Source organism: Xenopus laevis, chromosome 3L, assembly GCF_017654675.1.
Source record: "Xenopus laevis strain J_2021 chromosome 3L, Xenopus_laevis_v10.1, whole genome shotgun sequence".
Classification (NCBI taxonomy): domain Eukaryota; kingdom Metazoa; phylum Chordata; class Amphibia; order Anura; family Pipidae; genus Xenopus; species Xenopus laevis.
In genome coordinates this window covers 55,932,270-55,944,612 of record NC_054375.1, presented here as the reverse complement: position 1 = coordinate 55,944,612, position 12,343 = coordinate 55,932,270, and the positions used below count along the sequence as shown (strand labels likewise).

At 36.5% G+C, this 12,343-nt stretch overlaps 1 protein-coding gene across 3 annotated transcripts in view; it reads right to left on the bottom strand.

Moving 5' to 3' along the window:
• Positions 1-12,343, bottom strand: part of LOC108711011 (anoctamin-4) — an 89,193-nt gene that overhangs the window by 35,099 nt on the left and 41,751 nt on the right. For all 3 annotated transcript variants that reach the window (XM_018252312.2, XM_041586259.1, XM_041586260.1), the window contains 2 exons: positions 7,214-7,408; positions 6,175-6,311 (listed from right to left, as the gene is read on the bottom strand). In XM_018252312.2, coding sequence (XP_018107801.1) covers positions 6,175-6,311; positions 7,214-7,408 — 332 coding nt within the window. The remainder of the gene's footprint in view (positions 1-6,174; positions 6,312-7,213; positions 7,409-12,343) is intronic.

Genomic DNA, 12,343 nt, shown 5'->3' with positions numbered 1-12,343 from the left:
AGAATAGTCTGAGCTGTAGGAATAAAATAGTACATTGTAGGGCAAAAAGCCAACATTTATGTTACATTTCAGAACCCAACACAGCTTTCCCGTCCCAATACTGTCTGATTTTCTAAGCATACATTTCTAACATTCTGACTCTGAACATACACACAGAAGAAAAGGGAAACCAAGATATAAGCAAGCCTATTCAGCTCCCTAGTTAAATGTCTTATTCTTGACAAACTGAATTTGTTTTGGCCTCCGGCTAATATTGTAATTGTCAAGAAGGCTGGCAAGTGTCTGCTTCCAGAGCTAAATTCATATGCTAAGGAAACAAAGGTAAAGATAAGGAAATGGTTGTAAAACAGTAACAGAGGCAATAAATATCTGAAGTATCCTCTATATACATAAAAAATACCTTGCATGCTGCTGTTTACATGGATACCATTATATTTTATCTGCCAAAATATGGATTAAGTATAGCGCCCATTTATTTATTCTCGTTTTTTTATGTTTTTTTTGAGAATCATCCTATCCCAAACAATCCGAATCCGAAAAAAATCTCAAACCTGTTGAGGTCATGTAGAAGTCAATGGCAGATGTCCCTGAAGTTGTTTCTTGACATCGTGATCTGCGCCAGATTATCTGAACAATTTGGGGGTTTTCGCCTGATAATCCGAAAATGTTAAATTTTTGCAGCGAAAACCAGGGCCGGAACTAGGGGTGGCAGAGTATGCTCCTGCCTAGGGTGCAATCATGGGGGGGCGCACTTATAAGGGGATTCTTTTCTTTTTTTAAACCCTGATTTTCTTTGTCTTTTATAGTTTTTCAATTTTAAAAACCGTTCCAACCCCCTCTTGCCCGAGATTAGTACTGCGGGCAGAAGCACTCCCCACCTCCCTCTTGGCAGCTGTTGGCACAGGTAAATATTTGTGGGCAATATCTTGGCTGCTGCTGGCATAGGTAAACAGATAATTTGGGGGCAATATTATTGATTTTTGTCTCCTGCTGGCACAAGTACATATTTGGGGGCAATATTGTGTATTTTTTTGGCTGCTGCTGGCAGATTGGGGGCAATATGAGGGATTGGCTGCTGCTGGCACAGGTACATGGGGCACAGGTACAAATTAGGGGCAATATGATGGATTTTTTCGGTTGCCACAGATTGGGAGTAAACATTTGATGGATGTTTTGGCTTATACTAGCACAGGTACAGATTGGGGTCTTGGGGCAATCTGCGGGATTGACTGCAGTTGGCACAGGTACAAATAGGGGCAATATGATGGCTGCTGTCACAGATACAGGGAGCTATATGAATGGTGAAATTGTAATTTGAACTTACAATGGTTAGGTGGGACATGGTAATGCAGGACCGGGTGGTTGGCACCTTGCGTAGGGTGCCAAAATACCTTGGCCCAGCCGTGCTGAAAACTCAACAAAATTGAGTTTTCAGAGCAGCAATCATACAATGAGAATTAACAATCAATTTTTTTCATAACATTTTTCACGAAAAATTATTGATAAATAATTTAAAATTGTGGAAGGAAGCGGATTTGTTTTCATAAAAATATTAGATTAATTCAAGTTTTAGTAATTGTGCCCCTAAAAATCCCATTATCAAGGAAAGGTTTGGTGGAGCCATTGTTGGAGCAGCCAGCTATATAGGCATCAATCAGTACACATATAATAATGTATGTGCTGTTAATGAAGTTCAGCAACATTTGATCCTAGCTTTTCCAGGATTCTGAGTCAGTCATGTGGTTTAAAGAAGAGCTATATGCTTTACCTCTCTGTCTCTGATTTACCTAACTTAGTATATATTAAACCTAAACAATTATGGGTATAAGCAGCTTGTCTTTTTTTAATCCCAAATGCATATAATGTTCATTTATCAGCATTAATTCTCATTTGCCACTTAGATGCCCAGATTGCCAGTTTGTCCAGATCCCCAATGCAAGCATTCCACATCCTAGATGGAATTAATTGCATAGTATTGTGTCTTCAGCACTGATGCATTGCTTAAATGAACCAATTAAATAAGTGGACCTATTACAGGACCCCACTAAGAGCCTTACTCCAATGCTCGTGGAGTTCTACCCTTAATCAATGGAAATTTTACAACCAGGGGCAGTTAAGTGTTTAAACTACTGATGCATACTACCTGTGTAAAAAGAAATATAATTTGCAAACAGCCCAGCATTTAACTTAATGTAGGAAAATTCCCCAATATTCATTCAGCCTCTGCTTACACCTGGCTTTCTGTACTTTGTTCCTATGATCATTGTAAGGCTAATTAAACACATTTTGTTCAACTACCAAGCACCTAAAAAGCAGTCAGCACATTGATTTAGGCATGCTAGATTCGGTGAACATGAACAATTTCCTTAGCTTGACTTTATTCTCAAATCCTTTGTGGCTGTCGAGATGCTTTATTTACAAAAGCATTCACACATTAATACGATTATATTTTTATAACTAGCTTGTGGCCAAATGTGCTGCACCTAGCTATAAGGATTCCCATTGCAGTACACACTACCGTAGAACTGTAAAGTAGAACTCAAGCTGTTTCTTTATAATTAAATGAATGAATTATATACAGAAAAACTTAAATCAACTGATGCAGCATGGCACCAAGGACCTTGCAAGCATCTATTCTGAAGAGAAGAAGGGTGGCTTTGCCATTTCCAGACATCTTCTGATTTTAATAATGTAATTAAAACAGAAAATTGACCTGATTTCTTTAGTGAGGAAAGATTTATAATGTACGGAATAATTGTTAACACCAGAAGCACCCTGTGGTCTACTCATGAATATTAAAATCTTTTGCCTGGTCACAGGGGAACGTGTATCATGTGACAGGAACCTAATCAGAAAATGTAAATCTACAAAATTGCAATGTTTATACCAATCTAGTAATCCATAGAAACCAATGTGATGTTAGCCTTCAAACAAGTGACCAGTAAATACCAACCAGCCGATTTCTATTGGTTAGTAGACATTTGCTTTAATTATCACGTTACCCATGCTTCTTCCTTTGTATCACATTATGAGGATACTGTACTGTGTATCTGCCTCAACAAGGACATTATTCCTTATGATTTGTACAATTGCAACATTTACATATCATGCTTAATAAAAGAGGTTTTTCAGTAATAGGGGTTTTTGCAGCTTATATTACATAGATTACATAGGTATTATATCTCTATGCAAGTAGTAGATTGTGATTGTGATTTCTACTTTTATTAATGTATAAAGTTAATAACTGCATTTATAAAAGATGGTGGGACAGTATTTGCTAGAAGGAACTGTGGTGCAATATAACCAAAATGTTCACAGTTGAACTGTGAAACGTTTTCAATGATTACTCAGCAAGTCCAGTTGTTTTAGAATTACTTATATCAGATATAATCAAAATGGTTAGAATGGTGCATGTTTAAAAGCACCGCATCAGCAAATTATAATATGACTACACATATTGGTCATCACAGAAAGAAACCATTTACAGAAAACCAGTGTGATGAGAGCTCCACAAAGTCAAAATCTATAATAGAGCTGCTATTGCTCACAAATGAGAGTGAAATGACTACAGGGACTGAATATACAATGACTGGAAATGTGACAGGATGAGCAATCCCTGAATTATTTATGTTTGGAAAATACTTAAAGATGCCTCAAATTCAGAGTCCCCAGTACCAATATTTAATCATTTAGAACTTCAATGCAGCATTATACAAACTAAAATTAATTTCACATGACGGAAACATTAAAAAAATCTCACCCACTTGTGATCTTGCTTCTTGTTCTAGAACTTTGCTCTGTTTTATGGGTGCTGTTGTTTAGCCTGGGTGAAAGCTTTCTGCAATATTTCTTACTATAGATTCAGGTGACATGCACTAGACATCAAGATCAATTTGACATATGAACGTCCTCTAAATTGATTTAGCAACCATTGAAGTATATTGATAGCTACTGCACAGGCTGTTATTTCCCTAAATGCACCTGCTCAACATCTATTTTGTGGCTGAGAAGGTTTATTAGTGGAAGCAAATAATTGTGGTGACATGAAGAAGGAGAGTCATTGCTCTGTGCTGATCCAATGACCTTTTGAGCTTAAATATCATCCTTGTATTTATGGATATATCTAGAAATCAAACAATGTCAAGAAACAGTTCCATTCTCTTCCTTTCTCTTGTAAATTCCACATAAGTGCAATGAAAGTCATCATATCCAAACCGGAAAATAATACCATAAAATAAATGCAGAATTCCCCAACAATAAAAAAGCTTTATAAAAATAATGAACCACACATAGAAATAGTAGTGCTGGGTAAAATAGGGCCACATATTCTTAAACTCTAATGAAATACAGCATAAGGTTAACATGTCATCAGTAAGAGCATTACTAAAAATGCAGATTGCTGGGCTACAGTCATTGCAAACTGTTTGTATTACCACTAAATGCAATCAGTGCTACCCCTCTAGAAATTCTCCGATTTTCACATGATCTGGTCTCAAGTGTAGTGTGCAAAGTCGCAAGCCACAATTGCATGTGCGCTTCAACATGACTTGGACACAACCTTTGGTTTGTCATCAAAGTAATGTCTGCATCTAATTTTTAAGGCTCAAGTATGTCATGCACACAGTATATGATGCTAGATATTTATAGTTGGTGGATGGAATAAAAATAATTTGCATTGTCTCTGATCAGGGGTCCCACAGTAAAAGTCAGAAATGAAGGATCTCTGTCTTGGCCAGGAAAACATATATAGGAATGACATTTTAGTAGGAAAATACGAACAATGTTACCTAAATATCACTAAACTACAGCTCCAAGCTCCACACCATATTATCAAGATTTATTACAAGCTAGGAGCTGCAGTGTCCCAATGAATGCTCTGTGTGTGCACGTTCACTCTCTTTGTTCTTTGCTCCTCTGATCTCGAGGAACAGAAGTAAAAAAAACAAAAAACTAAAAAGATTTTTAAACAGCAAACACTTTACAGCATTACATCCAACCTCCTGCTGTCTGCTTATAGTGTAACATTTACATTTGTTAGGAGAGGATTGATCTAATACTGGTAAGGAGAGTTCTCATTTGTGATTTACTGTATCTTATATTTCTAATTAGGCTGAGGCTGTGAAACACAAAGCCAATCTGTATTGACCACCTTGATCCTAAACTGAAGCATTACTGTTTGAATGTGAGCTGAATGTTAAAGGATCATAGTGGCCCAATCTTTTGCATGGGTGGTTAGTAAATGGTTTGATGAGCATGAAAGAACGCAAGCCATTTGCCATGACATAATGGTCTATGTCCAGTACAACAAATGGGAAATTGTAGTGCAGCACCTGACATTTCATCAGCATCAAAAAACATCATATACGGGAATTTGCCAGCATCATTTCAGACTTTTCACAAGATTCTTGATGCTTTTACAATGTATACCAATGTGCACTAATGTTTTTTCAACATTTGAAAATGTAAACCATATTAAAGTTAATTATGACAATAATCCATTTTGCCTATCCATCAAACTTAATTTTTACAAATTTTTGTCTTCTGATATTTCAGTACTAACTATTACAGTCTAGTCAGAACTACTGGAAAATTTAATTTTTGGAGGACATTTCAATTAAATATTTTCGTTTGTCCAGACTTATTCAAATCCATTACTTCCCAGCAATTAAAATGTGTTAATGCTACACTGAGCAAACATATGGCAACATATATGGCAAGTCATTGAACAGTATCTAGTAACAAGATTTCACTAGCATTGTACAATTTCCTTTTGCATAATGATATATAGTAACTTGTTTTCTTTAGTACCCAAGCACCTAAAAAAAGGCCAACAGAAATAAGATAGGTAGATCTAATATATTAAAATTTAGATATATAGCCCTTGATGCTGTTTCCTTTATGTGGTTAGTTACAATTATCTATGTCATTCTAGAATTAAAGAATATTTGTAGAACAGTTTATGTAAGATAAATGACAAGAATGTCAATGAAACAAGATAAATGCAACGAGATACATCAATAATAATTGTATAAACGTTGTGAAATAAACATTGGGGAAACAGGTTCTGATAGACAGGACACATTCTTAGGGCTTTTTTAAATGGAAGATAATAGTGAACAATATTTTTTGCACAGTGACCTCATAACTGGCCTTGTCTAAGTGAAAACGCCTTACCTCTCCTTCTGCATCTAACCGGCTGACTTCATCTGACATGCTTGTTAAATTGCCAGCATGCAGAAGAGAATCATCATCTTTTGATGGACTGTTTGCAGCCTCTAAATCATCAAAGAATATATTGATATCTTTAACTCCTGAAAATAGAACACATATTCCAGATAACATCAATATGATTATACTACCTCTACAGCAAAAAATAAAATCATGCAAGTATTGGGCACCTCAATAAAACACTTCACTCTTTAGCTATTAAATAGCTATTAGGCAATACGACTGTATGAAATCAAAGACACTGCAACTCTGCATCGTTTTCTGTCCTCTTTGGTTGCAGCTATACTGGTCTTTCTCCATGAGAGTACTTGCCCTGACTATAATGTTGCTGTGATAATATGATTCCTATTAATGTGAATTTCTTTGATACATCCTCGCCATCTGAGCCCTCTAAAGAACAGTACAGCTTATAAACAGGAAACAACCCAAAAGAGAAACTAAATGAGTATCATTTAAGGGTAAGCTGTGGTCAGCTTACGGTATAATTCAACCGTATCTTTTAAACTTTTTAACTTTTAAATTTACCAACCAGCTATGACATTTTTATCTAACATATAAACTTCTGTGGGATTTTGTAGTATTTTACTCTGAATATTTTACTACTATAGTGGAAAATCCCTTGTTAGATTGCGAGCACTCGTTTTTGGATGATACATGTCGTACAGTACATTGGCAAAATATACTCAGTTTACAATATTTTATCTTCCCTTCATTCTCTTTTGTTAGCAAGTGAAACCATGAAAACTCTGCTATATTACCTAACTTAGCAATGCCGTGACTATGTTACTAAAAAATGGATCACCATCTAAAATACTTAGAACAACTATTGTCCTGTTCTTTTGAAGCCTAGGAGGAATGTGGAAGTCAGGGATCTGTATCCATAAAATAAGTGAAAAACCTATCTTACACTCTATAGGCATATTTATTATTATTTATAAAAGGAGTGCAGGGGATTTGAACACATGTTTAGCATTATAGTTTTTACCTGGGTATTGAATTTCTGTGTTGCCATTTGAGAGTGCACATTTGCCAGAGGCCTCCATTCTTATTGCTCTTCTGAGTGGCGGAAGTGAGGAATGCCTGACCACGATCTGTTTGTTAGGAAGAGAATGGCTGGCCACACTTCTCCTTTGATGGATTTGCAGCTGGTTTTTAGACCCATGAATAGATATGCTTATTCCTGGGGGACAACAAAATGGAATAGGTTCATTATGAAGACACTGTGTACTTTGACTCCAGATGCAAAACTAGGGTAGCTTATGCCGATTACAGAAAACACAAATCAACGTGTAAGCCAGCCTGGAACCGCACCAGTCTGGGCATTACTTCTTATAATAATCAGACAAATAGACATATTTGGTTATACTGCTTACCCATTACCCTAAGAGAAGACAAATTGAACCCCTGAGAAAATAAAACATCATACTTTATGAATGTGGATTTTAATATATGTGTATCGCCTATTGTTTTTAAAATATTTTAATTTTAAAATATTTGGGAGTCGTTTGGTCTACCAAAAGCACACTGTGTTTGGGAATACAGCATGATACAAGCTTATCTTCTGAATGACAGTAAAATGGTGAATACCTGTCTTTGAATCCCTGCCACAGAATTCTTGTTGCCCCACTGTCCTCCTCCCTAACTTCTCGATGAAACATGCAGCTCGTTTAGATCTATCCTTGCCTGTCATCCTAACTGCAGTGATACATGTGAAAAGCTATTACTTCATTTACACCTACTTGTGTCAATAAAGACAATCAATTTATACTAATTTGGGCAGAAATTTGCATTTGTTGAAGATATGCTGTTCCCTTGGCCGAAAGTCTTAATTTTCCTTATAACAATCCATCGCTGCCGCTTGCAATTCTCTGAGCCCCAATGGTGTAAGTATAATGCCCATCAAGGCAAGAGATGTAAAAAAAGAAAGCATTATAAACATTAAATATATCCCAGACATACTGGGCATAAATGGAGTAACAGCTGATCAACCACTCTGAGACCCTTATTAAACAATTGTTTCCATGTTTATACATCAGGCATTTCTGTAGTGAAAACAGGAATTTACTGTAAAGTATTCATATTGGGCATCTGCTGCAAAACCAGCCACTTCTGATGAGACCGAGTACCTGACCCATGATGAAACCATTGTTGCAAAAAGAGAAGAAGCCACAATACACTGTTACTGAAAATCAATACAATCATGTGCATACCATTTTTCACCATTATCAATAATAATAGTACATATATAGGCATAAATCTTCCATATAAAACCCATCAATTTGCATTTATAACTAATAAGGAAACCCATAACCTTCATCTGACAGTCTCTAATTTCTGCCCTCTGACATTGACCTTCTTTAAATTATGTAAATTGTAAAACCATGCTGGATTTTTAATTTTCCAACTCTCTACTTGTTAAGATGATTTTGAAACCTACCTTGAAGCATGAATGTTAAGAAATTACTTTAACCGAACAGCAGGAATAGAAACATTAGCAGTTAAGCCAGCAGCATGTTCATTAGAATGCGGAAACTTCATTATAAATGGGAGTATGTAGAAAGACACTTTATAAAGGCTTGTCATTTGCTGATGAACAACTTCAATCATGGGCAGACTGTGCAAACAGCTTCCCTTTTAACATAAAGTAGAAAAGCTATAATAAAAAGAACCAACTTCTAGTGAATCTGAGTGCCACTTGCCAGTACTGACTTTGTTGACACATGATGACCAGAAATAAAAGCTTTAGAGACATACATGCAGGGTGTAATACATAATGACAGATTTGGATACTGCTCAGGGGCAAATTCACTAAGATCCGAAGTTGCGCTCAGGGAGGCGAACGGTAGCGAAGTTGCACTACCGTTACTTTGTCAGGCAAAACGAAGTTATGCTAGCGATGCCTAATTTGCATACGGCGGGAAGTTAAAACTTTATGGACGTATATGCTGCAGCAACTACATTACACTACACAAGCCCAGGAAACCTTTAAAAAATAAAGGTGTTTATTGCCCTACACATGTGCCCACTGTATTGTTGAGTTGCCATATGTTAGGAAATGTAGGGGGGAAGGAGGGTACCCTCAAAAAATGTACACTATTTTCAAAAGGTAACGTTCAGTAAAATGCGCAAGTTAGTGAATTAGCGTAGTTACGTCCCTTCGCCATAGCGCAACTTCGCCTGGTGTAAGGGTGCAAAGTAGCACTAGTGTAGGTCCACTTCGCTAGCGAATTTACGCCAGCACCCGTTAGTAAATCGGCGAAATAACGAAATTACGTCAGGCTGGCGAATTTGCGCTAGCTTTCGCTGCTTCGCGCTTTAGTAAATGTGCCCCTGTAGCTGCATAATAGCTGGATATTCGTCTTTTAAAACCAAAGGATGTCCATGTTGTCCACATCTGCAGGTTACTTTACAAGGCAGGGGAAAGTGCATTATTTTGCTCATCTGGTAACAAAAAATGTTCAAAATGTGGCAGACATGTACAAGTAGCATAGTAACATTGTTAGTCAGGATGAAAAAAGACACATGTCCATCAAGTTCAACCTTTTATGTCTATTTAAAACCTGCCTAACTGCTAGTTGATTCAGAGGAAGGCAAAAAAAAACCTTCTGAAGCCTCTACAATTTGCCTCAGAGTGGGAAAAATTCCTTCCTGACTCCAAAATGGCAATCGGACCAGTCCCTGGATCAACCTGTACTATGAGCTATGATAACCCTAAATCACCCCAGTTACTAAAAAGCCATCCAAACCCATCTTAAAACTGTGTCTGCCAGTACTAAAGATTCAGGGAGAGAATTTCACAACTTCACAAAAATTTAGACAGAAACCCCTTTCTTCTAATCACAATGGGTAACCTTGTGTTAGTTGGAAGAACCTACTGGTAAATGATGCATTAAAGAGATGATTATATGATCCCCTTATATATTTAAACATAGTATTTTTGTTGCCCCTTACGTGCCTTTTCTCCAGCATAAACAACCTCAACCTGGCCAGCCATTCTTCATAACTGAGAACTGAGACTTTCCATATATTTTATCAGCTTAGTTGCCCTTCTCTGGACCCTCTCCAACTCAATAATATCTTGTTTGAGCTCTGGAGACCAAAGGTGTATTGCATTTTCTAGATGGGGCCTTAACAGTGCTCTGTAAAGTGGAAAAACAACCCTCTCCTCCTGTGAATCTATGCCCCTTTTAATACAGCTCAATACCTTGTTTGCCCTTGCAGCTGCTGACTGGCATTGCTTGCTACATCTTTGTTTATTATCTACAAGGACTCGAATGCCCTTCTCCATTATGGATTTACCTAGTGCAGCAGTCCCATTAAGTGGCTTGCATATTTTTACTTCCCAGAAGCATAAACTTACATTTATCGACATTGAATCTCATTTGCCACTTAGCCACCCAGATTGCCAGTTTGTCAAGATCTTGCTACAAGGATGCCACATCATGGATGGAATTGTTTGTGTGATTGCATAGTTTTGTGTCATCTGCAAACACTGATACATTACTTACAATACCCTTCCATTAATCATTAATGAACATGTTAAATAACTTGGAGCTCTGGCTCCTCTATTGCATACACTGAAGAAAATAACTTATTTTCTGTATCTGTTACAACCATATTGGTACCATTATTTATAGGAACCAAACTCTCAACCTGCATCTTTTTAGTATTTATATACTTTTGGGAGTTAGTTTTAGCCTCTGCCGCAATGCGCTCCTCATTTTCTATCGTTGCCTTTCGGATTGCTGCTTTATAACATTTCTTATAGTGTTTATATGCATTAAATGCAGCTTATCATAAACTAAGTAGACCACATCTAATGCAACCCCACTAACCAACTTCTTAATTACTTTATAATAAAAAAGCAAGTATATTTGTCTGACATACAGTTATTCTATACTAAAATGAAGTTCTCTAAATACTTGTGGGTGAATTTCATCAGACACAGGGAGTCTCTCTCTCTTTATCTCTCTCTCTGTCTCTCTCTCTCTCTCATATACCTCTGATACGAATAGGGGCTCATTTTTAAAGTGTGGAGCAGCGTGTAAAGTGCAAAAAGGTCAACATAAAAAAAGGATAAAATTATGAATACATGTGATCATGCCCCATCTTTTGTTTATTGCCACCATTTTAATTACTGTATGTACACCTATACATAGGGAAAAAACGCATATATTTGAGAAACTTTAATATGAACTTCAGCAATTATAAGAAAGCACAGAACCCCTGGGAAATTAGAAGGTTGTAGGATCTCTGCTTCTAGGAAATAAGGGATTGACTTCCTGTAATATTGTAAAAGTCATCAATTTTTGCCCTGAAGTATACCGCTTTGTTCTTTCAAAGGAGAAGAAGAATGTATAAAATATTAAATGTCTTCAAGCTTATGTGGTACTTTCCGCAATAGCTGTAATCTAAGATTTAAGGGCAGGTAAATCCAAATATAAAATTTTTCACAATAAAAGCATATAAAATTTCTAAGTTACAAAACATTTGCAAAGATGTTAGTTAAAGGGGTTGTTCACCTTCCAAACACTTTTTTCAGTTGAATTGTTTTCAGATTGTTCGTCAGAAATAAAGACTTTTTTCAGTTACTTTCCATTTGTTATTTTTTTTCCAAAATTTAATTTTAAAGTGTTATGTCCCTGTCTCTGGTGTTTTAATCTGGCAGCTCAGTAATTCTGGTGCAGACTCTAAACTGTTACAATTTTGCAACATTTAGTTGATATATTTCTCAGCAGCATCTCTGGAGTATTAGCAACTATTGTATCAAACAGCTGCATTTAATGAAACTCAGGGATTCTGCTCAGCTAAATATACTAAATGTATAAATTCATAACAGTTTCCAGAATCGGTGACCCCCCCCCCCCACACAAGCTGCTTTAGAAGGTGAAAATTAAACTTTGCGCTTCAATATTAGAAAAATAGTCACACATTTATTTTTGGTAAGTCTGAAACTAACTGAACTGAAAAAAGTGTTGGAAGGTGAACAACCCCTTTAAGTGTAATTGCTATCAAAAGTAGTATCTGTGCTATTCAGAATCAGTGTACTGCTGGTCATAACTACAGGTAAAATACTCCTACTATTCACTGCAACATAAACTCACCAGCTTTTAGA